This window comes from Vombatus ursinus, unplaced genomic scaffold (assembly GCF_900497805.2).
Source record: "Vombatus ursinus unplaced genomic scaffold, bare-nosed wombat genome assembly UNPS02001419.1, whole genome shotgun sequence".
NCBI lineage: Eukaryota > Metazoa > Chordata > Mammalia > Diprotodontia > Vombatidae > Vombatus > Vombatus ursinus.
Window position 1 is genome coordinate 21,790,182 of NW_020941197.1, and position 22,829 is coordinate 21,813,010.

Sequence of the window (22,829 nt, forward strand, 5' to 3'; positions counted from 1 at the left end):
TTCCTGGTGCCTTAGAGAGTAATGGAAACTTTAGACATATTTGGATAAAAAGAGAAAACTTTGCTCATTTCCAAATATAACCTTTATTCACATTTACTATTGGTTTACCTTGGTAGATTTCCTTGCAGATGATTCTGCCTAAAACACTATTTTCATTCAATCATCCCTTCCTTAGAGGTCCCTTTCCCTCCATCTTACAACCTATAAATAAATTGATTCCTGTTATCTGTCATCCCAGATTTTTGAAACCCTCCATGGTCTAGCCCCATTCTACCTTTTTATTATTATTTCTATTATTGACTATCATGTACCCTTGCTTTAGGCAGGTAACTCTCCCCATTGTCACACCAATATGTCCAGTGTCCCATTAATACTCATCCTCTGTCTCTGCCTAGGGAAAACTTCATGTTATATCCTTCAAGATCCCCCTCCAGTCTCACCTCTTCCATAAAGACCATTTTATAAACTTTATTGATTTCCTTTGTTCTTCTTTTATAATCCATCTGGAACTAGATTATATGATCTCACATTTAATTACATTCTGTCTTCTGTGATTATTCATTGCTGTTACATATAAAATGTGTTCTATTTTTCCCAACTAGGTCTTAACCCCTTGAGGTCAGGGACCACACTTTAGATTTCTCTAGTTCCCAAAACATCTAGAAGAGCATTGAAATGGGGGAATTATTCTTTGGACCATAGATTTAGAGCTGGAAGGGACCTTAGATGTAACTAGTTTGGTCCCCTAGCTTTGTAGATAAGGAAACTGAGGTAACAGAGAGGTTTTATCTTGGCCAAGGTCATTTAGGTAGTAAACAGCAGAGTTGGTATTTGAACCTAAGTCCTTTGACTCCAAATCTATCATGGTTTCTCTTTATCAAATGGCAGAATGATTGATTGACCCTTTGGCTTTGTACATTACTCTGGAAGGAGTATATTGTGACATATAAAAAGTTCAAGAGACAGTTTCTGGGTAATTAATCATTTTAATAATTATGCTAGCAAGTAATTAATAAAAAGGATGGTCATTTGACCATCTCTTCTAAACCAAAGACCCTTCATGAACCCACTTAAGCCCTTGGTGTTCTTGAGAATGGAAATCAACTCTGATTGGTTAACAAGTAATGAGAGAATTAATATTATAATAAGAGGTGGGCTTATTCTAATAAGAGTCTGTGGGATGGGACTCTGATCACTTGGTCTTGGACAAAGAGACTTATCTATACCTATACCATCCTGTCCACTGACCTATCTGACTAAAACACAATGAGCTGGAATCCACCAATTCACCTAAATTGGAATTTCTTTACCTTTTGATCAGATATAAATTTTCTTAGTTTTGCCCAAGATTCCATCTCATTATCAGCCCTGCACTTTAGAGGCTGGCTGGATAACCTACAGGGGCTGATTTCTGAATGAGGAAATAGGAAGGGGAAAAACTTTAGTCTGAATTCAATAATTAGTTATTAAGATGAAAGAAATAATCATTTCTCTCATTATAAATTGACTTTAACAAGCATCCATAAATGCAAGGTACTGAGCAAGGTGCTGGGGATACAAACAGAAAGAAAGACTCACTCTCCTCCAGGAGCTTATGTTCTACCAGGAGGACACAACATAGACATTCAAGATAATGTGAAAAGAGAGAGTTAAAAACTCAGGGAGATCAAGGTAGGCTTCCCAGAGAAGGTAGCACCTAAGCTAAGTTTTAAAGGGAGATTGAGCTTCTTCCTTCAAGGTAACTATGTAAACTCTTGACCTCGAGGCTCCAGTTGAACCTGAATTGTTTTTGTGTGTATGGTTTGTCCCTTGTTCTCAAAGAAGACCATGACATCCAGAAGGTGATGCCATGACTTAAAAATGAATGGGATTTAAGTGAGGGAGGGCTGTGCAAAGTCACCAGCCTTACTTTCTCCTCCAGAGCCATCTGGGTCCAGTGGCCAGATATAGATCAGGAAGGCTGGAGATGGCCCCCTGAACCTAAATAGGGAGTTCAGAAAAGGTTGTTTTCTCTTTCCTTTGGTGAGATGAAGCTCAAACATGCTGTGGTTGAAAGTGACAGTGACTGGTACAGAGGAAGAACAAGATCCCATTCTCCTGATTCACAGACCAGTGTGTCTTCTACAATTCCATTACGCTTATTGTTATTGACTCAGTTTTTTAATTTGTTCTGCTCATTTCTAGTGGTTATTTACAAAATTTCAAATCATTCTACACTGGCTATTACTGCAGCTCAATTTTTTGAAATTCAATTTTATTTTGTTTTCATGTGTATATTTTCTTTAAGTTCCCTTCTCCTACCCCTTTGGGAAAGCAAGAAAAAACAATCCCATTGCAAATAGGTATTATTATTGAATCTTCTAAAAGAAAAAGCTATGAGGACAGGAAATACCATCCCACTCCTCCAAGGGCCATCTCAGAAAATTGGTAGTAAAGTATTATTGGGCATTTGGGCCATAATGAATGGAGACCTGAATGTGCGTTCAGATCAGAAGACATTTCCTGACCTTCTGCTTGTTCTCCACAGACTCCCCTGCCAACTCTAGGGATAGCACTAAAATTTCATAACTACACAATAACCAAGAAGAATGTAAAAGGCTGCGATCATGGATGGTGGGAAATCAATGAGCACATGTAAGTGATTTTCATACATTAACAACAACAATAATTCTTTTTTTTTTTTTGGGCAATTGGGGTTAAGTGACTTGCCCAGGGTCACACAGCTAGTAAGTGTCTGAGGCGGGATTTAAACTCAGGTCCTCCTGACTTCAGGGTCGGTGCCACCTAGCTGCTCCCTACAACAACAATAATAAGTTAAATGAATTAGCATATAAAGTGCTTTGCAAAGCTAGTGCTATATAAAAGATAGCTATTAGTTAACATTGATAAAGTGCTTTAAGTTTTACAAAACTCTTTACACATATGATCTCTTTGATATATGAATGACTACTGATGGAGAGCAGCCATCTAGTAGCGTTCTCCATACCACTGGGCTAGGATATGTAGGTTGGGACTATTTCAAACGGACAAGGGAAATCCAGATTGTCTTGGCAGCCTGAGCCGCACTAAGTAGTCCCTAGATCCCATATTTTGAATTGTACTTTAGTTTCTTTTTTCTATCAAAAAAGACATTTACTTATTTCTCATGACCTAGTTCTCTCTTTCCTCTCACCTCAGCTACACACATAGATGGCATGTATGTCTTGATCTTGTCATGATCCATAAGTGTTCTGCTTGCACGATAATGAACTCTAACATTCCTTCATTTGATCACAGTTATTCTACGTCTCCTTCTGCCTGCGGATTTATCAAGCCTACTTTCTCACTTATCTTCAATCTTTCCTTGTCTAGTGGATGTTTCCCTACTGCCTATGTCCCCTTCAGCTTCAAAAACTGTTCACTAAAGGGGCAGCTAGGTGATGCAGTGGATAGAGCACTGGCCCTGAAATCAGGAGGACCTGAGTTCAAATCCGGCTTCAGACCAAACACTTGACACTTACTAGCTATGTGACCCTGGACATGTCACTTGACCCCAATTGCCTAAAAATTAAAAAATGAAATACAAAAAAAAAAACCTCTTCACTGGATCCATCTATCCCCCTAGCTATTGCTCTCATTTATGGATAAAATCCTTGAGGTCATTTACAATCACTTTGATACTACTACTTTGATACTCTCTTTTCCTAGATCTCTTCTCTCTAGGTTTTCCAGATACTGGTCGCCCCAGGTTCTCCTCTTACCTGCCTGATCACTCCTTCTCAGTCTACTTTGCTGGATCTTCATCCAGGTTAAGCTGTTAATTATGGATGTTCTTCAAAGCTCTGTCCTGGGTCCTCTTCTCTTCTCTCCATGTTGTTTCATTTAGTGACCTCATTGGCCCTCATGGATTCAACTATGAACTTTAGGCAGATTATTCTCAGATCTCTTTGTCTAGCCCTACTCTCTCTCCTGGCCTTTAGTCTCACGTCCCTAACTTCCTATTGGACATCTCAAATTGGATAACACATAGATTCAACCTACCCAAAACTGAACTCATTTTTTGTTGTTGTTGTGCAGTTTATCAGTCCTATACTGAATCTTCACGACCCCATGGACCAATTGTCAATGGGGTTTTCCTGGCAAAAATACTGGAGTGGTTTGCCATTTCTTTCTCCAGTGTATTAAGGCAACTCTGCTTCAGTAAATTCAATCAACACTCAAATCAAGACATCATCCAGTGATGTCACTGGTCCTCTTCAAAAATGATGGACAAGGGATAGCTAGGAGGTGCAGTGGATAGAGCACTGGTTCAGGTCAGGTCAAGAGGATCTTAACTAGGATTGCCTCCCTCCCCTCAAAAAAGAAGAAAAAGAAAACTAAAGTAAAGGAAAAACAACAACAAAGCAAAACAGAGGCTAAGTAACTTGCCTAGGATCCCACAGCTAGTAAGTGTCTGAGGCTAGATTTGAACTCAGGTCTTCCTGATTCCAAGCCCAGTGCTCTGTCCACTGAACCACCAACTTACCTCGGACTAGCACATAGCAGGCACTTAATAAATGCTTGTTGACCTGACTTAGTTGCATAAGGGCACACAAGTACTTTCCTTGAAAAAACAGATAAAGAAATAGGTGCAGACCTTTCTTTGGGAAGGTAATATAACTTTAGTCCAAGTTTAAGCTTTGAAGTTAAAACAATGGATTATTATTTGTCATAATGACATTTTGCTGAGGAGATCTTCACTTTCTTCACTTCATGTTCTGATCTTCAGGGATGATGCTCCTCACTACTGAATTCAGGCAAAGTTATTCTTGAAGATTTCATTAGAGGCTATCACAGCATTATTGGCAAAGCAGCAGGGTACAATGGAAAGAAGGTACTAGGTTCAAATTTTTCCACTTGGGTGACCGTGGACAAGTCACCAGACCTTTACAGACCTCAGTCACCTCCTGTAAAATGAAGCTGTTGGACTAAATTATTTCTTTGGCCCTTTCCATTTATGATACCACATCCTCTGTGATCCTGTGATGAACCAACACAATTCAGTGGAAAGACCCCTAGCTCTGAGGCCAGGTTGTCATTCCGTTACTTTTCAGTCACATCTGACTCTTGACCCCATTTCTTAGCAAAGAGACTGATGTCGTTTGCCATTTCCTTCTCCAGATCATTTTACAGATGAGGAAACTGAGGCAAACAGGGTTAAGTGTCTTGTCCAGGGTCACACAGGTAGTATCTCAGGCCAGATTTGAACTCTCGCAGACGAGTCTTCCAGCACTCTATCCGCTTCATCACCTCGCTGCCCCCTCTCTTCCAGAGACCTTGGTTAAAGATCTCACCTCTGAGATTTACTCCCGGTGTGATAGTAAGCCAGTCACTTAACCTTCACAGACTTCAGTTTCCTCACCTATAAAACGAAGGACTGGGACGAGACTAGACAACTCTGGATCTCGGATCAGAACTGCTCGGATAAATCTCTGCTGGATGGAGAATATCACCTAGGTTACACCTTCTGGCATTAGCGATACTTTGAGGCTTCTTTGTAAAATTCAGTTGAACAACTGTTTATTAATTGCCTGTTACCTTCAAGGAGCTGACCAGGAACTGGAGATAGAAAATAAGAGACAAAATAGCCTTCCCCTTAAGAGGCTCAAAATCTACCTAAAAACAAAGGCTTTAATAGCTGTGGGGGTTGGGGGGAAGAACCTTTTCGTTAAGTGGTGTTTTCCAAGCAGTGATTTTTTTTTTTGTTACCTGCATGTTATTTATTTATTTTTAAAGTTCAGAACATATTTGTTTGCTAATTGCACAAAGGCCTATCTCAGTGGTCAGTGGAGTAGTCAGCTGTCTATTGAATTGCAGGTCTTTGGCCCATAGTTTTTATCTCTACAGGAGCCTGAAATTCCTTTCTTCCTGTGACAGCTCTGGAAAAGTTGCTGGTTCAGACTGCTTTCTGAGTTAAAAAACATCTTTCGAAATGCAAATAGACTTGGGAAGGCTTGGTCATTCATACCTTAGAGGGAATTCTTTTAAGTAGAGCCTTTCATCCTCAGTGTAGAGTGAAGCTGCCTTGAATACAAGTGTTGACTGGAGAAGGGAGAGGGGTTTTAGAAGGTTTGTTGTTGTAAGGATTGGGCAGGCCCTGAACGAATGCGCTGGAGTAGAGGGCTTGGGATAGCCACGTCCTCCCATAAGGAGCACTTGGAGTCATTTAAAAAAAGTAGAGGCCTGGAGATATGTGAGAGAAGAGCTCAGAAAGAGAGAGACATCACAAGAAAGACAAACTTTACCTCCTTTGAAATTTTGCCCAGGACTTGTCTTGAATTACAAGAAATCATTATTTCTTCCCTCCGCCTCCCAACCTCTCCCCTCCAAGCTTCTGTATTAATAGGGCACCGCCATCTTCCCAGTCAGTCAGACTCACAACATAGAGGTCATCTTCAACTCCTCACTCTTCTTCATCTTCCATGGCCAATCTGTTTCTGAGCCCTATCAATTTTACCTCCCTACCAACACCCCTACAGGCCCCCTTGTCTCCCCTGATACTGCCACCGCCTTCAAGCACTCTCTCATCATTTCCCAAGTGGACTATGGCAGTGTGCTGGTTAGTCTCCCTGCCAAAAGCCTCCTCACTGCTCCATCCTCCTCTCAGCTGTCAAAAGCAGGTCTGACCGTGTTGCCCCGCCTCTTCTTCCATAATAAACTTCAGTAGCTCCCTATCACCTCTAGGAGCAAATATACAAGATTTTCAAAGCTCTTCATAACTTGCTTGCTGCCACATTTCCAGTCTTCTTGCACCTTATATCAAACTCCCCTCCCTCTTTTTTGTTGTTCAGTTGTCCAGTCACGTCTGACTCCTGGTGACCACATTTGGGGTTTTCTTAGCAAAGATACTGGAATGGTTTGCCATTTCCTTCCTACATATGAGAAAACTGGGTCAAACAGGGTTAAATACTTGCCCAGGGTCACACATCTAGTAAATGTCTGAGGTCAGATTTGAACTCAGGTCTTCCTGACTTCTGGCCCAGCATTCTATCCATTGCACCATCTAGCTGTCTGTCCCTTCTTACCCCCTCCCCCGACTCCATTTTCACTAGCTATTCCCCCATACATGGAATGCTCTTCCTTCTCATCTCTTCTTCCTGGCTTTCTTCAAGTCCCAACTGAAATCCCACCTCCTACAGGAAGCCTTTCCTGATACCTCTTAATTCTAGTGCCTTTCCTCTATTGATTATTTCCTGTTTATCTTACATAGAGCTTGTTTGCACATATTTATTTTCAGGGTGTTTCTACCATTAGATTGTGAGTTCCCTTAAAGCAGGGACTGTTTTTACCTTTCTTTGTATCTCCAGCTCTTAGCACAGTACCTGGCACACAGTAGGCACTTTAATGTTTATTGGCTGACTGAAAGTGAGTGAGGATTCAGTTTAAGGTTACACCCCATGAATGTGTCTGTGCTGTATCACGTGGATGAATTTCATGAACAGACTTGATTAGAAAGAGCAGAGATATCACCTGAAAGACAGACTTTGGAGTCTGCAAGTCCTGGGTTCAACACCTGCCTCTGCCATGTATTGGTTATCACTTAACCTTTCAGATCTCTGCACAGCTCTCTAAGAATAATGTGGTGCCTTGAATTGACAGTTTCTCCATGTGACAGTTCTTCACACCAATGAAATCATAGGTCCAGTCCCTATACTACAAAGGAAAAAAACAGAGTCATGGGGAAATTAAATCAATCCTGGGTACTAAAATATTAAACATTAATATATTCATCAATATCAAATATATCAATTTTATTATTAATTAATAGTATTTAATATTAAATTAAAATGAAATATTAAATATAAATCAAAATATTAAAAAACTAACTCAGAGCTGGAAGGTACCTTAGAGATCATTTGTCCAGCCACATCATTAAAAAAATCTGGAAATTCAGGCCCAGAGAAATAACTTGCCCCCATTCACATAGGTATGAGATTTGAATCTATGTTCTCTAATTCCAAATCCAGTGTTCTTTTCACTATGCTATTCAGAAGGAAAAAAAGAGCCTCATTTACAGCAGGAGGAATATGAAGGATAGCAGTGGCCAAAATGTTACACCAAAGCCTGACCCATGAAACCCAGTACATTTCCAAACATTTAATCAATCCACAAGTATTTCTATATATCCGGTACTGTGCTAAATTCTGGTGAAATAACAACAAAAACTTTCAATCTCCTTGGGCAGTACTAATCAACTGAGAAGGAAAGTAGACCCTTAAGTGTTTGTGGACTGACTCAAAGTGAGTGAGGATTCAATTTTAAATTACATCCTAATTTATCTGAACTCCATCATTTGAGTGAATTCAATGCACATACTCGTCTGACCTACTGAATAAAACAGTCCCAGCCCTCAAGAAGCCCACAGTCTATCAGGGAGACAACTCATACATAAACAAGCATATGCAAAATAAATATGTGTAGGAGGTGGGGAAGAACTCCAACAGCTGGGGAGGAGCCAGAAAGGCTTTGTGTAGAAGGTGATCCTTGAGCAGAATTTTGGAAGAAAGGATTCTATGAAGGGGTGTTGAGGGAGGGAATTCATTCCTGGGAAGGGGGAAGCCAGGGCAAACAGTGAGAGATGAGATGTGATCTAATCTGTGAGGAACAGCAAGAAAGCAAGTTTGTTTGGACCTTGGAACGTGGGAAAGAGAGAAACGCATAATCAGATTGGAAAAGTAGGTTGGGGCTGGGCTGTGAAGGGCTTTGAAAGCCAAACAAAGATCTTCAGATATGATCCTACAGGCTATAGGGGAGTTAGGAAAATCAATTTGGAGATTGTGGGGAAGATGGATTGGAGAGGGAAGAAGAACTGAACAGGGGACCAGTTGGGAGGCCACTGCAATAGTCCAGGAGAGGCTAAACCCAGTGCCCTAGAAACTGACCTCTCCTTTGTCTTTCCCCTCCGTCACTCTTTTCTCCTCAGGTACTGTGGTTCTTACATCGATCACCAGACAATTTTCCGAATAGCCAGCTCTGTAGTTCACATTCAACTTCAGTGCAGCTCAAGACTTTCAGACAAGCCGCTTTTGGTGGAATATGGTAGTTACAACATCAGCCGACGTAAGAATGAGATGTTTTCCTCCACCCTTCATAGATCCAGTTGCAATCAATCTATGGATGTCTTTTCATCCCATGTGATTCTCATCCATCCTTCACAAAAAAATATATCCATTGTGCTAGAGGTCACTCCCCGGACCTTTTTTATAAACATTTTTGTGGTTACCAGTGCAGCAATCCGGCTATCCTGTCATCTTTCACTCTCACCAGCTTAATGACATTTTTTGATATTTCTTGCATACAAATTATTGTCATTAAGGTGCTGCAACCCACAAGATGGCTTTCTGTTGCCCTTCGGGCCTCTTGCAAATCTGATCCTTCTGAGATGGTGGTTATCCATGATTCCATGCAGTATGCTGAAAGGGATAGGGGGAAAAAAACTGGACCTGTGATTAATTTAGCATAGGGAGCTATGTCAGATAGGAAAACTCCCTCTATCAATGCAGGCCTGTACTATTCAGGCAAGTTAAGAGTCCTAGAGATTTGCTCAAAACAGCAATATCAAACTCAAGTAGAAATAGGCCACTCATTCCTGGGTAAGGATCCCAACAGATGGCATACTGACTTAGTCTTTTAAAAGTAGTATTATGTTTTGGTTTTATTTTGTTTATTATTTTTGAATTTGAATTTTTATTTATTTGATTATTTTTGTTTATTTTTATTTTGTTCTTGTTAAGTCATTCAGTCGACTCTACCTGACCCCTTGGACTTTGTCCATGGGGTTTTCTTGGCAAAGATACTAGAGTGGTTTGCCATTTCCTTCTCCAGTGTGTCCTCATTTTATAGATGAGGAAACTGAGGAAAAGAGAGTTAAGCTACTTGCACAGGGTCACATAGCTAGTGGGAGTCTGTGTCTGGATTTGATTTCAGATCTTCCTCTCCAGGCCAGGCCCTCTATCCACTTCATCATCTAATTGCTCTGGTATTTTTTTTTTCTTGGCTAAGCAATGGGGTTAAGTGACTTGCCCAGGGTCACATAGCTAGTAAGTGTCAAATGTCTGAGGTCACATTTGAACTCAGGTCCTCCTTACTCCAGGGCCAGTGCTCTATCCACTGCGCCACCTAGAAGCCCCTGCTCTGGTATTTTTAAAATTTATTTTGTTAACCATTTCTCAATTACATTATAATCTGGCTCTGGCATGGGCAGCTTGGCAGGCTGAGTGTTTGACTCCTCTGCCCAGTGAAAAGGTTAAAGACTTGCCCAGGGTCATACAGCCAGCATGTATCAAAGGCTTCAAGGCCCTCTCTCTATCCACCAGGATACGTTGCCTCAAACCTATTTTTAAAACCTCAATAACATAATCAAAGGGAGTTGCTACTGCAATGGCTAGCATGAATTTTAATGCAAGTTGCATAGTTACCATTTTGTTTTTTAAAGTAGTTTTTTAAAAATTATTGAGTTTTTGTTGTTTATTTATTATCCTTACATCATAAGTGCCCCACGCTGGTGGTGGTGTTTTACAGTCAATTAATAACTTCTCATGTTATTCTTAATAGGTAGGATAATATTATCACCCTGAAAATTCCTCAGCCTTGAAGTCTGCTGCTCGCTCCATGCCTGTAATGCATTCCCTTCTTATCTCTGCTTGTTGAAATACTGTTCTTCCTTGAGGCCCAGCCCAGGCTATTAACCCACTATGAAAGCATTCCTGTAAAATAGGAGCTTCTCATAAACAGAGACGGTTTTGACAGTTTTGTTTTTGTATCCAGGGACCAGCACAGTTCCTCAAACATAGTAGGTACTGAATAGATTCTTTTTTTCCCCATAATATTTTCAGTATATTCTTAAAGTTCAGCATACTCTTAAAGGCAATCAGGAAGAAAACTGCAAATGGATTTTAGAAAGACTTACCAAAAAAATTGCTTGCTTTCTCTACAACCACCCTAGCACACTCACACAACACATTCGAGCCTCTGAAGTATTGATAGATTTTTTTTTTTTTTGGAGGCAGACAGGGTTAAGTGACTTGCCCAGGGTCACACAGCTGGTAAGTATCTGAGGCCAGATTTGAACTCAGGTCCTTTTGACTTCAGGGCCAGTATTTGAGATGTGGTATTGAATAGAAGTGAAACCTCAAATTGCTAATCCACTAAAATTTGTTTTTGAAGTCCTGACCTGGTGACGAGTTTTCTGTGTACAGTTAGACTGATTCATTTTGGCCTCGATTAACTATAGAGATCTGGGCAAAGAAAGATCAGATCGGTCCCTTTTGTCTTAAATTTGCTGGCACTTAAAACCCACAGAATAGATGTTGTTACAGGCAGACCCTCGGTGACTTACCTGTGTTCCAGGAAATCAGTGCAGTGGCAAGAAGTACAGAGAGTAATATTAACCTCAAACCTTAAGGAAAATTGTTGAAGCTGGAGAGAGAATTCAGTGCATGTGTGAGGCTGACGATCCCCAGTGTACAACCCTACAAGTATTCTGGCTAGGTGGAGAGAAGTCTCTGGACCCAGGTCAGACTTGTACTTCATCTGAAATACCATCAGCACTCCCCTATGCTGTCTCCCTGAAGCAGACCCTAGTTGGCAATTACTCCGGTTCCAACTCAGCTATAACTACTGATTGGATCTTAAACTAGCCATTCCTGGTGGATACATTCAAGATCCAGTAATCACTGTTAGGCACGACTCCATTGGCATACTTCTCCCCTTGCCTGGTCCATATTGGGTTGTCCTGATTGGCTGTCTCTTAGGTCCAATGGCCTTGAGGCTCTTGAAGCAAAGGAGGGAAGGGAATACAAGTTTGATGTCAAAGTCTTGGTTTCATGTTCCTGAACCACAGCCCAAAGCTCTTTACCCTGTTGTCTAACAATTGGGCTACTTGACACCTTGACCTGGCTTCCCAGATGTTCTTGCACCTACCTCGTCAGATAAGTATGGAGCAAGTGACTTGTTATCTTTTTTGTGATTAAGAAAGAACATTGAACCCAGAAGGAAGAAATGCAAAGAGAAATTCCATTTGAAATAACTGCAGATTGTCGATTCAGGAGTTTACCTGCCAAGACACACACACAAGGAGTATATGAATGCAATTACACTTTTCACACAGATAAAGACAAATCTAAATAACTAGAGAAATATTAATTGTTCATGGGCATGCCAAGCCAATATAATAAAAATAATAAGACTACCTAAATTAATTTACTTATTCAATGCCATCCAAATCAAATTACCAAATAATTATTTTTTAGAGCTAGAAAAAATAATAACAAATTCAACTGGAGGAACAAAAAGTCAAGAATAACAAGGGAATCAATGAAGAAACATGAAAGAAGATGGTTTAACAATGCCAGATTACTAAACTAGAAACTATACTACAAAGAGGTAATTGTCAAAATTATCTGGTAGTTGAGAGAAATAGAATGGTGGATCAGTGAAATAGATTAGGGCACACAATATATAGAAGTAAATGACCATAGTTATCTAATATTTGATAATCCCAAAGATCCAAGCTTTGAGGACAAAAACTCACTATTTTATGTAAACCACTGGCAAAACTGGAAAGCATTCTGGCAGAAACTAGACATAGACCAATATCTCACACCATATACCAAGAAGAGCTCAAAATGGCTACATAATTTAGACACAAAGGGTGATATCAGCAAATTAAAGGAGAATGGAAAAGTTTACCTGTCATATATATGAATAAGGGGAGAGTTTACAACCAAATAAGAAATAAAGGATCATGGGAGGCAAAATGGATAATTTTGATTACATTAAAATAAAAAAGTTTGCATAAATGAAACAAATACAGCCAAAATAAGAAGGAAAGCAGGAAACTGGAAAAAAAGTTACAGCAAATTTCTCAGGTAAAGGCCTCATTTCTCTACTATATAGGAAACTGAGTCAAATTTATCAAAATAAGAGCTATTTCCCAATTGATAAATGGTCAAAGGATATGAACAAGCAGTTTTCAGAAGAAGAAATCAAAGCTATGAATGGTCATATAAAAAATGCTCTGAATCAATTAGATTAGATTAGAGAAATGCAAATGGTAACCTCTGAAGAACCAACTCACACCTGTCAGATTGGTTAATATGACAGAAAAGGAATATGATAATCATTAGAGGGGATGCTGGAAAATTGGAACAATAATGCATTGTTGGTGGAGTTATGAACTGGTTCCAAATGTCCTGGAAAACAATTTGAAACTATGCCCAAAGGGCTATAAAACAGTGCATACCCTTTGACCTAGCAATACAGCTACTAGGTCTGTACCTCAAAGAGATCAAAGGAAAAAGGAAAAAGGACCTACATGTATAATAATATTTATGGCAATTCTTTTTATGGTGGCAAATAGTTAGAAACTAAGGGGAAGCATGTCAATTGGGGAATGGCTGAAGAAGTTGTGTTATATGATTGTGATGGAATACTATTGTACTATAAGAAATGATAAGAGGGATTGCTTCAGAAAAACCTGAGAAGATTTATATGAGCTGATGCAAACTGAAGTGAGTAGAATTAGGAGAACATTGTACACAGTAACAGCAATATTGTAATGAAAATCAATTGTGAAAGACCTGGCCATTCTGATCAAATACAATGATCCAAGACACTTCCAAAGGACTTATGATGGAAAATACTATCCACCTCTAGAAAGAAAACTGAAGAACTCAGTGCAGATTTAAACATATTTTCTTTCACTTTCTTTTTTTTTTTCTTGCTCCTCTCCATCCTCACCAACATGGTTAATATGGAAATATGTTTTGCATGACTTCATATGTATAATGGATATTATATTTCTTGCCTTCTCAATGAATGGAGGAGGGGCTGAAAGGAGAGAAAGAATTAGAAACTGAAAAAAAAATTTAAAACAAATGAAAAACATTGGATTTGGAGTCAGAAGACTTGAGCTTGTACTTTGGCTATGCCACTTTGTACTTGTGTGACCTTGGTTAGGTCACTTACCTCTTCTGGGTCTCCATTTCCTCATTTGTAAAAATGAGAGATTGGTCCTTAGAGGTTCATTCCAATCTAAATGTATAATTGTGGTGCAGTAGAATCAGTGATGAATTTGAAGTCAGAGGACCTGGGTTTAAATATTGGCTCTATTACTTAATAACTGTGTGACCTTTGGCAAGTTATTTTATCTCTCAGTCTCATTTTTATTTAAAAATGAGGGAGTTAAATGAGATAACTTGGAAGACCCCTTCCAGTTCTAACTCTATAATCCTATGAACTTCAATATGACAAATTTTTAAAAATCATAGATATTTGATATTAAAATTATCTCACCTATTTAGATATTGTCTGGAAACAGAAAGTTCCTTTAACAAGCTCCTTCTAAGCATTGGGGGGAAAGTGTTGAAATTGGAATGCTGAGCTTGGAATCCTGGGACCTGAGTTCAAATCCTAGCTCTGCCACTTAACAGCTGTGCAACCATGGGCAAGTCACCTAACCCCCCCCAGGCCTCAGTTTCCTCATCTGTAAAGTGAAGGTGTTGGTGTAGGTGACCTTTAAGTTTTCTTCCAGCTCTAGCTCTATGGATCCTAATAGTGTAGAAGCCAGCACTAATTCCTTTTGGTTCCTGAACACTAGAAGCTCATATTCACCACTAACAGAAAGAGGTAGTGAGCCAACAGATTTTCAGTTCCACTCCCTGGCATACCTATGCCATAAATACAGGTTTTTATTAAGAATAGGTTTCAGGGATATAGGTAAATGTTTAACAACTGACTCACCGGAGGGGAAAATGTATGTGTGACACACTTTTAGGTTTTATCTACATTATTATCAATATTTTCCATCACTTGCTTAACTCTAGACAATTAACAAAACAATAAATCCAACCCTGATTTGCAGTATTTGCCAATTTCCAAGGTATAAATACTTAATGCTGAAAATTTAACACAAGCCAGTACAAGCTGGCTCCAGTACACTCCTGGATAAGTCTATTTAGCACATTTGTCTGAGAGTTCACCTGATGTGTCTACTGTAGCCTTATACCTGTTTTCCTTGTACAAAAACAGAGAGGCCCCTCTACAATGCATTTGTTTGGTATGCTTGATTGTAAATTAAGGAGGTGACAGTTTGGATTAATGCAGAGAAATGACTACCTGTAGGAGTAGTGTAGTTCAAGGAGTCTTGGACTGGGAGTCAAGAAGCTAGGGTTCAAACGCCATCTCTGCTACCAAACAGCTGTGTGACATTGGTTGGGGTCACTTTATTTCTCTGGACTCCCAATCTCCCTATTTATAAAATGAGGGAATTGGACTAGATAATTAATATGATGACTTACAAGTCTATTGGACTAGATCAGGGGTCAAGAAAGGATATTCTCCCAAAAAATCCAGCCTAGGATGCAAAGAATGGTTTTTACATTTTAAAATAAGGTTTTATTATATTTAAAAACGTAAAAACCATCCTTTGCTCATAGGCAGCAACTGTGGGATTTGGCCGTCGGGCCATATAGTTTGCCAACCCCTGGGCTTCATAATTATATGTTCTAATCTCAACCCTGAGAGCCATGATTAGGATCAGATAGCTGAGTCATTAAAGTGGTGGCAGTGGGCAGTGTGTACTTAGAATCCTAGAAAGTGGCAGGGAGCTCAAATCATGCCCTTATAAGATGTAGAACTCAACATGACCACTACATGGTGCAGTGGATAGAGCATTGGGCTTGGAATCAGGAAGACTTGATTTCCTGAGTTCAAATCCCATCTCAGATGCTAGCTGTGTGACCCCAGGTAAGTAACTTAACCCTGCTTTCCTTTTCCTCATCTGTTAAAATGAGTTGGTGAAGGAAATGGCAAACCACTCCAGTATCTTTTCCAAGAGAACCACAAATGGGCTCACAAAGAGTCAAACACGACTGAAACAAATGAACAACAGCAGGACCTCAGAGGTCATTTTGTTCAACCTATTTTTATTTATTTTTACAGATGAGGAAACTGAAGCCCAGAAAGTTTAAGTAACTTAAGTAACCAAGGCCACACAGCTTTGCTAGTGGTAGGTAGAGTCAGTATTTCCCGTTATTCTTTATCGCCACATGACTCTGTAGTTGTTTAGTCATTTCAGTCACATCTGACTCTTTTTTAAAATTTTTATTTATTTTTATTTTTTCAGTGAGGCAATTGGGGTTAAGTGACTTGCCCAGAGTCTCACGGCTAGGAAGCATTATTTGTGTAAGGCTGGATTTGAACTCACGTCCTCCTGACTCCAGGGCTGTTCCTCTATGCACTGTGCCACCTAGCTGCCCCCGTATCTGACTTTCCATAATACCATTTGGGGTTTTCTTGGTGAAGATATTGGAGTGGTTTGCCTTTTCCTTCTTCAGCTCATTTTACAGATGAGAAATCTGAGGCAAATAGGGTTAAGTGACTTGCCCAGGGTCACACAGCTAGTAAGTGTCTGAAGACAAATTTGAACTCAAGCAGATGAGTCTTCTTGACTCTAGACCCAGCACTCTATCTGTGCCACCTACCCTAGCTGTCCCTAGGGTCTACATGGCTCTAGATGGAATATTATTACAAAATTCCTATCCATCAGTTTTCTTCCCCCTTCTTTCAACACTGCCTTTTTTGATTAATTTCTAAGGATAAGAATGTTACAATAAAATTTCTACCAGTGATGCTGGGAAGCAATTATGAATTTAAAAGAGATATGAACTTAAAATTCCTGTATCATAGACTTCTTATAGCCACAGCTTGCTATGGAAATAGTAATAATTAGCTTGGTACCACCTTTCGAGCATTTGACTTATGCCATCTTACACCACTTGGAATGTGCTTCACTTCTCTGCTTTCTTTTGTTTTATCTCTAGCTTGTCCAACAAATCACTTCAGATGTTCCACTGGCTTATGTGTTCCCCAGGCTCAGCGCTGTGATGGTAGCAATGACTGCTTTGATGAAAGTGATGAACTTTACTGTGGTTGGTATTTGAATTTTCAACCTGATTCTTGTCAACAAAAAGCTCCTTGAATACACCCTCTTGTATTTTTAACCTTAGACTATTATCTTTTAGCCACATTACATGGTGATACTCAAACTCAGTTTCTGACTTCCTGCCTAGTCCTCTTGGCCAATTGCTTTGGTCACTTTCTAACTCTGACTTCCTGCCTGCCTAACTCCCTGTTCAGCCCCTTGCGTATCAGTTTGGACCAGCTCTTCCCTTTGCCCCCTCCTCAGTATGGCCTCTCACTCCTGGGCTGTTCATGGTTACCGATGTATCTACCCTTATTTCCTCCCTGGCCTACCAGCCTCTCCAAGCCCCACAATTGGAGCTCAGTTTGATGATTTGTAAAAGCAAGAGGGCAGGGAAGGGCATTCTTTCACCAAAGAAAATGACCTAGGAAAACACACACAGATGTCAAGAGATTGGAAGACTGTGGGTAGAAGAGTTAGAGGGGGCTATATGCTCTCTGTTGTTACTCAGAAGCTGTAAAACATTTAACTCCACATATATTCTCAATGAGAAAAGACTTAATTTCATAACTGAAAGGTTGCCATTAGAACATAATTGAAAAAGACCACCAGAAGTGCCCCCTTTCTCAGAATAGTTTTATTTTTTGGTATTTTTGTTGTGGGCAACATTATGTTTATGGTTTAAGGAAGAAGTCTTGAGAAACTAATCCATAAATTAATGTTGGTTCCACCCTTTACCAGATGTCCTAGATGTTGAGTTTGCATAAAATTGCAATAGCTTGCTGTAATTATTTTCTTTCATTAACTCATAGTTGAGAGGCAGCAATGGCATGATGTTTACTGAACAGGACTCAGGCCTCAGAATCAGAAAGATCTGGGTTCAAGTGCAGCTGACACAAGTTGGCTATGTAATCCTAAACACATCACATAATCTCTCAGTGACTATAATTTTCAGAGAAGAGAATAATCTGCTTTTGTAGAGAAGGTATGTCCTATGGAAGTTCCCCATGCTGTGGAAATCAGAGATTTAGAACCCCTGCTCCACATTCCATAAAGCAGACCTGCACAACTTGGCAGCAGGTGGGGGCCAAAATTTAAGTAGGCTAAACTTCTTTGGGCTGAAGATAGGTTAGACTAGAGACAGATTGACAATGGTTGGTTGCCCTGGGTCACGTGACAAACTGGAGAGAGTGCATGGTAGCAACCCTACATTTTTCATGCCACCAGAAATCCTTTGGTGGGCCATGTGTGGTGTAGGCCTGCTATAAATGTTACTTGGAGTTAGGCCTCTTTGAATATAATACATACCCCTAGAAGAATTAAAACCATTTTATATGAATCAACATCCCAATACATAGATATACAATGTTGATCATTTTAATGAATTGGTATAACTTCCCACTACTGATCATTATCTGGTGATTGAGGCACGCATCTTCTTTTGCTTTATCGCTGTAATGTTTTACAGCAAAGTGATTAATTATATCATTATCACCTCTGCAGCTATTGCTAATTTTTCCATTCAGTAAGTGGGCATCTACCCACTTTTCTTGAGCTATTCCTCAGGAGTAAATCAGAAGCTGAATGAAATCTTTAAGGACTATAGGTACCACACTCAAAAGAGATCTGTTTTGATACTCAAAGCCTTCTCAACTCCCTCATTTGCCTCACCCCTGTGATTGAACAGCTAAAGGGTGAAGATATCGACTCTCCCAAAGGGCTCAGAACTTTCAAGGTAACTCTCTATCTTCCATTGGCAGCTCTGTCATTTTCTACTCCAGGGCCCACACTGGGTACCTCCTGATCCTGGAGATTGTCTTTTTTTTTTTTTTTTTTAATTTGTATCCTAAGCACTTAGCACAGCACCTGGCACATAATAGGTGCCTAATAAATGTTTACTGAATTGAATCTGTTAAGAGACGGGAATAGGTAAATATAACGACGGTGACATTCCAGGACACCAAAGATGACCCACCACTATGCACTGGATTAAAGGCCTAAAAGAATTAATTCAGTTAGCTTGGCCACTTGGTTCAAGGTAGACACTGTTTTGAATACAGAAAGCATTGTCTTTGTCCAAAGGAGCTTCATGGGAGTACTACTAGGATGGGAGTACTGAGGTAAATGTGTGCTCTAGCATCTATGAATGCAGAATGATTTTTTTTTAAATAAGAAAAAATACTTAAGAATGGACTCCTGTTGTTTAATTCCTCCCCTACAAACCATGTTTCTGCAGCTTGCCAGCCTTCATCTGGGTCGGGCCACATGGCACCAGGAGGGTATTGTTTTTGGAGCAGTAGGGTGAGGATTTTTTTAATTTCAGAAAGTTTGCAAGCCCAGTGTGCAGCTGCGGCCTTAAGCGTGGCATTTCTCATCACCAGAGTCTCAGCCTCACCCTTTGCTTTCTGCTTCTTGCTCTAGGCATGCTCAAGCCTGCTTGTAACATCAGTGCCTCCAAATCACAGGCCCCCCTGGTCTGTGATGGCTTTAGGGACTGCGAAGATGGCCGGGATGAACAGAACTGTATTCAGAGTAAGGAATTCTCCCTCTGCGTCTTTTTCTGCAGACTGCTCCCTAAATCTCTTTCTGGGGCGTGTGTGCCTGTTAAGTGCTTAATGCTATTTCTCCTTCTGCTTTCCTCGTAGCTCAGAGGTGTAGCAAAACTAAGGCCCTGAGGTCATTGGACTGACAAGACCCCTCCTTCTGCCAGTGGCAATGGCATAAGGCACTACTATATGCCGCACAACACCATGTGCCCTCTAAGGTTATGCAAATCTGGCCTCTTCAGAGCTAAATGAAATGCGGGTTTTCCAAGAACCTCGTTTTTATTGGTTACTTCTGACAAAAAGCAAATGATTTTAATGATTGCTTCTGACTGTCTTTTTTTTTTAGGGTCAGCCAAGTGGTACACTGTAGTAGATAGAGAGCTGGACTTAGAATCAGGAAGACCTAAATTTGAAACCTGCCACAAACATTCACCGGCTGTGTGATCCTGGGCAAATCACCTCTCTGAATCTCACTTTCCCCATCTGTGAAATGGGGATGATAATAGCACTACCACCTAGGTGGTTGAGCAAATACAATTACTGTAAAGTGCTTTGTACATCTTAAAGCACTATATAAGTGTGATATTATTACTTTTCCTCCCAGAGGAGAATATAGATTCAAGTCTTTGATGCCCAATTGCTTTTTGTCATACACTGATTGGAGAAGTCACCAAACTGAGCATCATCTATTTCCCACAGGCCTCCTCTAATTGCACCATTGTCTTTAAATGAGGCCTGAGAGCTGATCCTGGTGAGATCATTTCATTTCCACTATCCTTTTTTTTTTTTTTTCCCTGCAGCAGTAAACACAACATTCAGCAAAAGTACACTGAGTAATGATGTTTGTGATGATTCATGTTTATCATTCCCTGGTGAGGTAACAACAGAATAATCTCCTTTGGTTTTCTTTTAGGAATTCCATGCAACAACCAAACTTTTAAGTGTGGCAATGATGTTTGCTTTAGAAAACAAAATGCCAAGTGTGATGGAACAGTAGACTGCCCAGATGGGAGTGATGAGAAAGGCTGTAGTAAGTACTAAAACGGATCTTCTCAACCAATGATACCTTTGTGTCTTCAGCTTATTTGATTTTAAATTTTAATCTCCATCTAAACTAAGCTGCACTGAGCCAAAATATTAAATGTAAAGCAAGCAAGAACAAGTAGAAAATCAATGATTTTTATTGGGAGAAAATGGAAAAAAAAAAAGAACAAAACTAAGAACAAATGTAAAAAAAAAAAAAATACAAAGGAACTATCTTTTGTAAATAGAAGTGAGAAGTGACCTTTGCCTTGATAAGTCATTAGTCAATAAAACTCTGTTTTATGAGCTTATGCTGGCTAATGCTCCAGATGAAGGGACTGCAAATAAATAGCCTGGAGAATAGAAGTTTCACTTGAAATAGAATGAATGGATTTCCTTTCTCCTTCCCCACCTAGATATGTGCATTAGCCAATGTTGAGTCATCAGCTAAAAAATAGTGATTAAAATGTAATAATAATAATCATTAATAATAATAGTAATAATAATGCACACACATACACACATATACATTGCATACATATAAATGAGTTTAATGTGATTTCTCTATGTGTACATGTGTACGTGTGTACACATGAATATACATGCAACCCGTGTCTACAAACATTGCTCTTGGGATAGCAGGTACACAGTGTAGAGATAAATACACACATACACATATATGTTTGTGTGTATCCCTACTGTGTGTATATATACAAGATGTATATATATGCATATGCATATGCACATATGCGTATGTGTGCATTAATATGTGTGTCCTCATTATGTTATTGTTACCCCAAGAGTGGCGTTTGTAGTCACCAATATTATACACACAACATACACATATACATACACACACGTGTATATGTTGTGTAGCCACACACTCCTCATGCTCACTACGTATGTGACCTTGAACAAGTCACCTAACTTCCCTGGATCTCCATTTCTTCTCATGTAAAATGAGGAGGTTGGACAAGAAGTTTCTGAGGCCTGTTCCAGGTCTAATTCTATGGCTATAATTACATGAACTTCAATGGCTTAAAAGTGCACTAAGACTTTTGGGACACCCTGCATGTGTACATTCATCAAATTTCATGCTATTGAAACTCATCAGAGTAGTATAAAGCCTCTAAATGGATTCAACCATTATTGTGAATCCTCATCAAGGATCATTCTCATCTTTGGAATAAACATTGTTTATAATAGCGATCTTCTTGTGGTATTTTAATAATTACTTTGTGGTTGCATGCCTTCTTCTCCACCCCCCCATTCCCCTCCAGGCTTACAATGACCTCAATTTTGAAACTCTTTCAGCTTTTGTTCTGTTTGGATCTTATCTTGACTTCCTACCCATACATTCTAAAACTCTTCGAGTTTCTCTTGTCACTTGTCCAACTCTAGCCACCAGGCCCTTCCCTCAGGTTGATCCCTCTCAACTTATCTCTGCTGCCTTTCTCCTCTTCCCCAAGACCTCTCTCATATAGATGGAATGTAATTTGTGTACACAAAAAGGAAGAATCTGTGTGGAAGTGAGCCAAGGGGGAAGAAGCCCCAGCGGTCCAAATGATCACTCTCCTCTGGAAGAAGGAGATACTCGTTCACAGCAGTGGTAACATCCCAATTCCAGGACAAAACCTGATTTCATTTCTCTTCTCTGTTGAAGGTTGCAGCAGGACTTCCTCCTCTGTTGTCCACCGCATCATCGGTGGTTCTGATACCCTGGAGGGTGGCTGGCCATGGCAAGTCAGCCTCCATTTTGTTGGGTCTGCTTACTGCGGCGCCTCAGTCATCTCCAGGGAGTGGCTCCTCTCTGCAGCCCACTGTTTCCAAGGAAGCAGGTAAGACAGAAGCTCCTTTCCTAACGTGCTGTGGCAATGCTTGCTGCCTTCATGTCTCCCCAGGTGAAAGAATCTCAGAATTCCAGATTTGGAAGGGCCTCAGAAGTCACCTAGTTCAGTCCATATCAGAAGAAAATTTTCCTCTACGAAATCCCCAACTAGAGCATCATCTAGCCAACTAGTGAGCAGAAAATGCATTACCTTAATTTTATATAGCATTATGTTTAAGGAAAATTTTTCCTTTTATCAAGACTAAATTGGCTTCTTTTCAGTTTCCATGCATAATTCTACCCTTTAGGGCCCAAACCAAACTAGCCTCGAGCCTCTTCCATTTACCAGTCTTTCAAATACTTGAAGGCTGCTGTAATGTCTCCCCTAGCTAGTCTTTTCTTTTCAAGGCCAGATATCACCAGTCCCTTCCTTCCTTCCTTCTTTCCTTCCTTCCTTCCTTCCTTCCTTCCTTCCTTCCTTCCTTCCTTC

General features: G+C 39.9%; 1 protein-coding gene across 1 annotated transcript in view; it reads left to right on the forward strand.

Moving 5' to 3' along the window:
• TMPRSS7 (transmembrane serine protease 7) overlaps window positions 1-22,829 on the forward strand; it is an 85,360-nt gene that overhangs the window by 48,026 nt on the left and 14,505 nt on the right. The window contains exons 10-15 of the mRNA XM_027868215.1: window positions 2,528-2,634; window positions 8,942-9,078; window positions 16,842-16,949; window positions 19,364-19,474; window positions 20,402-20,518; window positions 22,175-22,349. Of these exons, the coding sequence (XP_027724016.1) occupies window positions 2,528-2,634; window positions 8,942-9,078; window positions 16,842-16,949; window positions 19,364-19,474; window positions 20,402-20,518; window positions 22,175-22,349 (755 nt within the window). The remainder of the gene's footprint in view (window positions 1-2,527; window positions 2,635-8,941; window positions 9,079-16,841; window positions 16,950-19,363; window positions 19,475-20,401; window positions 20,519-22,174; window positions 22,350-22,829) is intronic.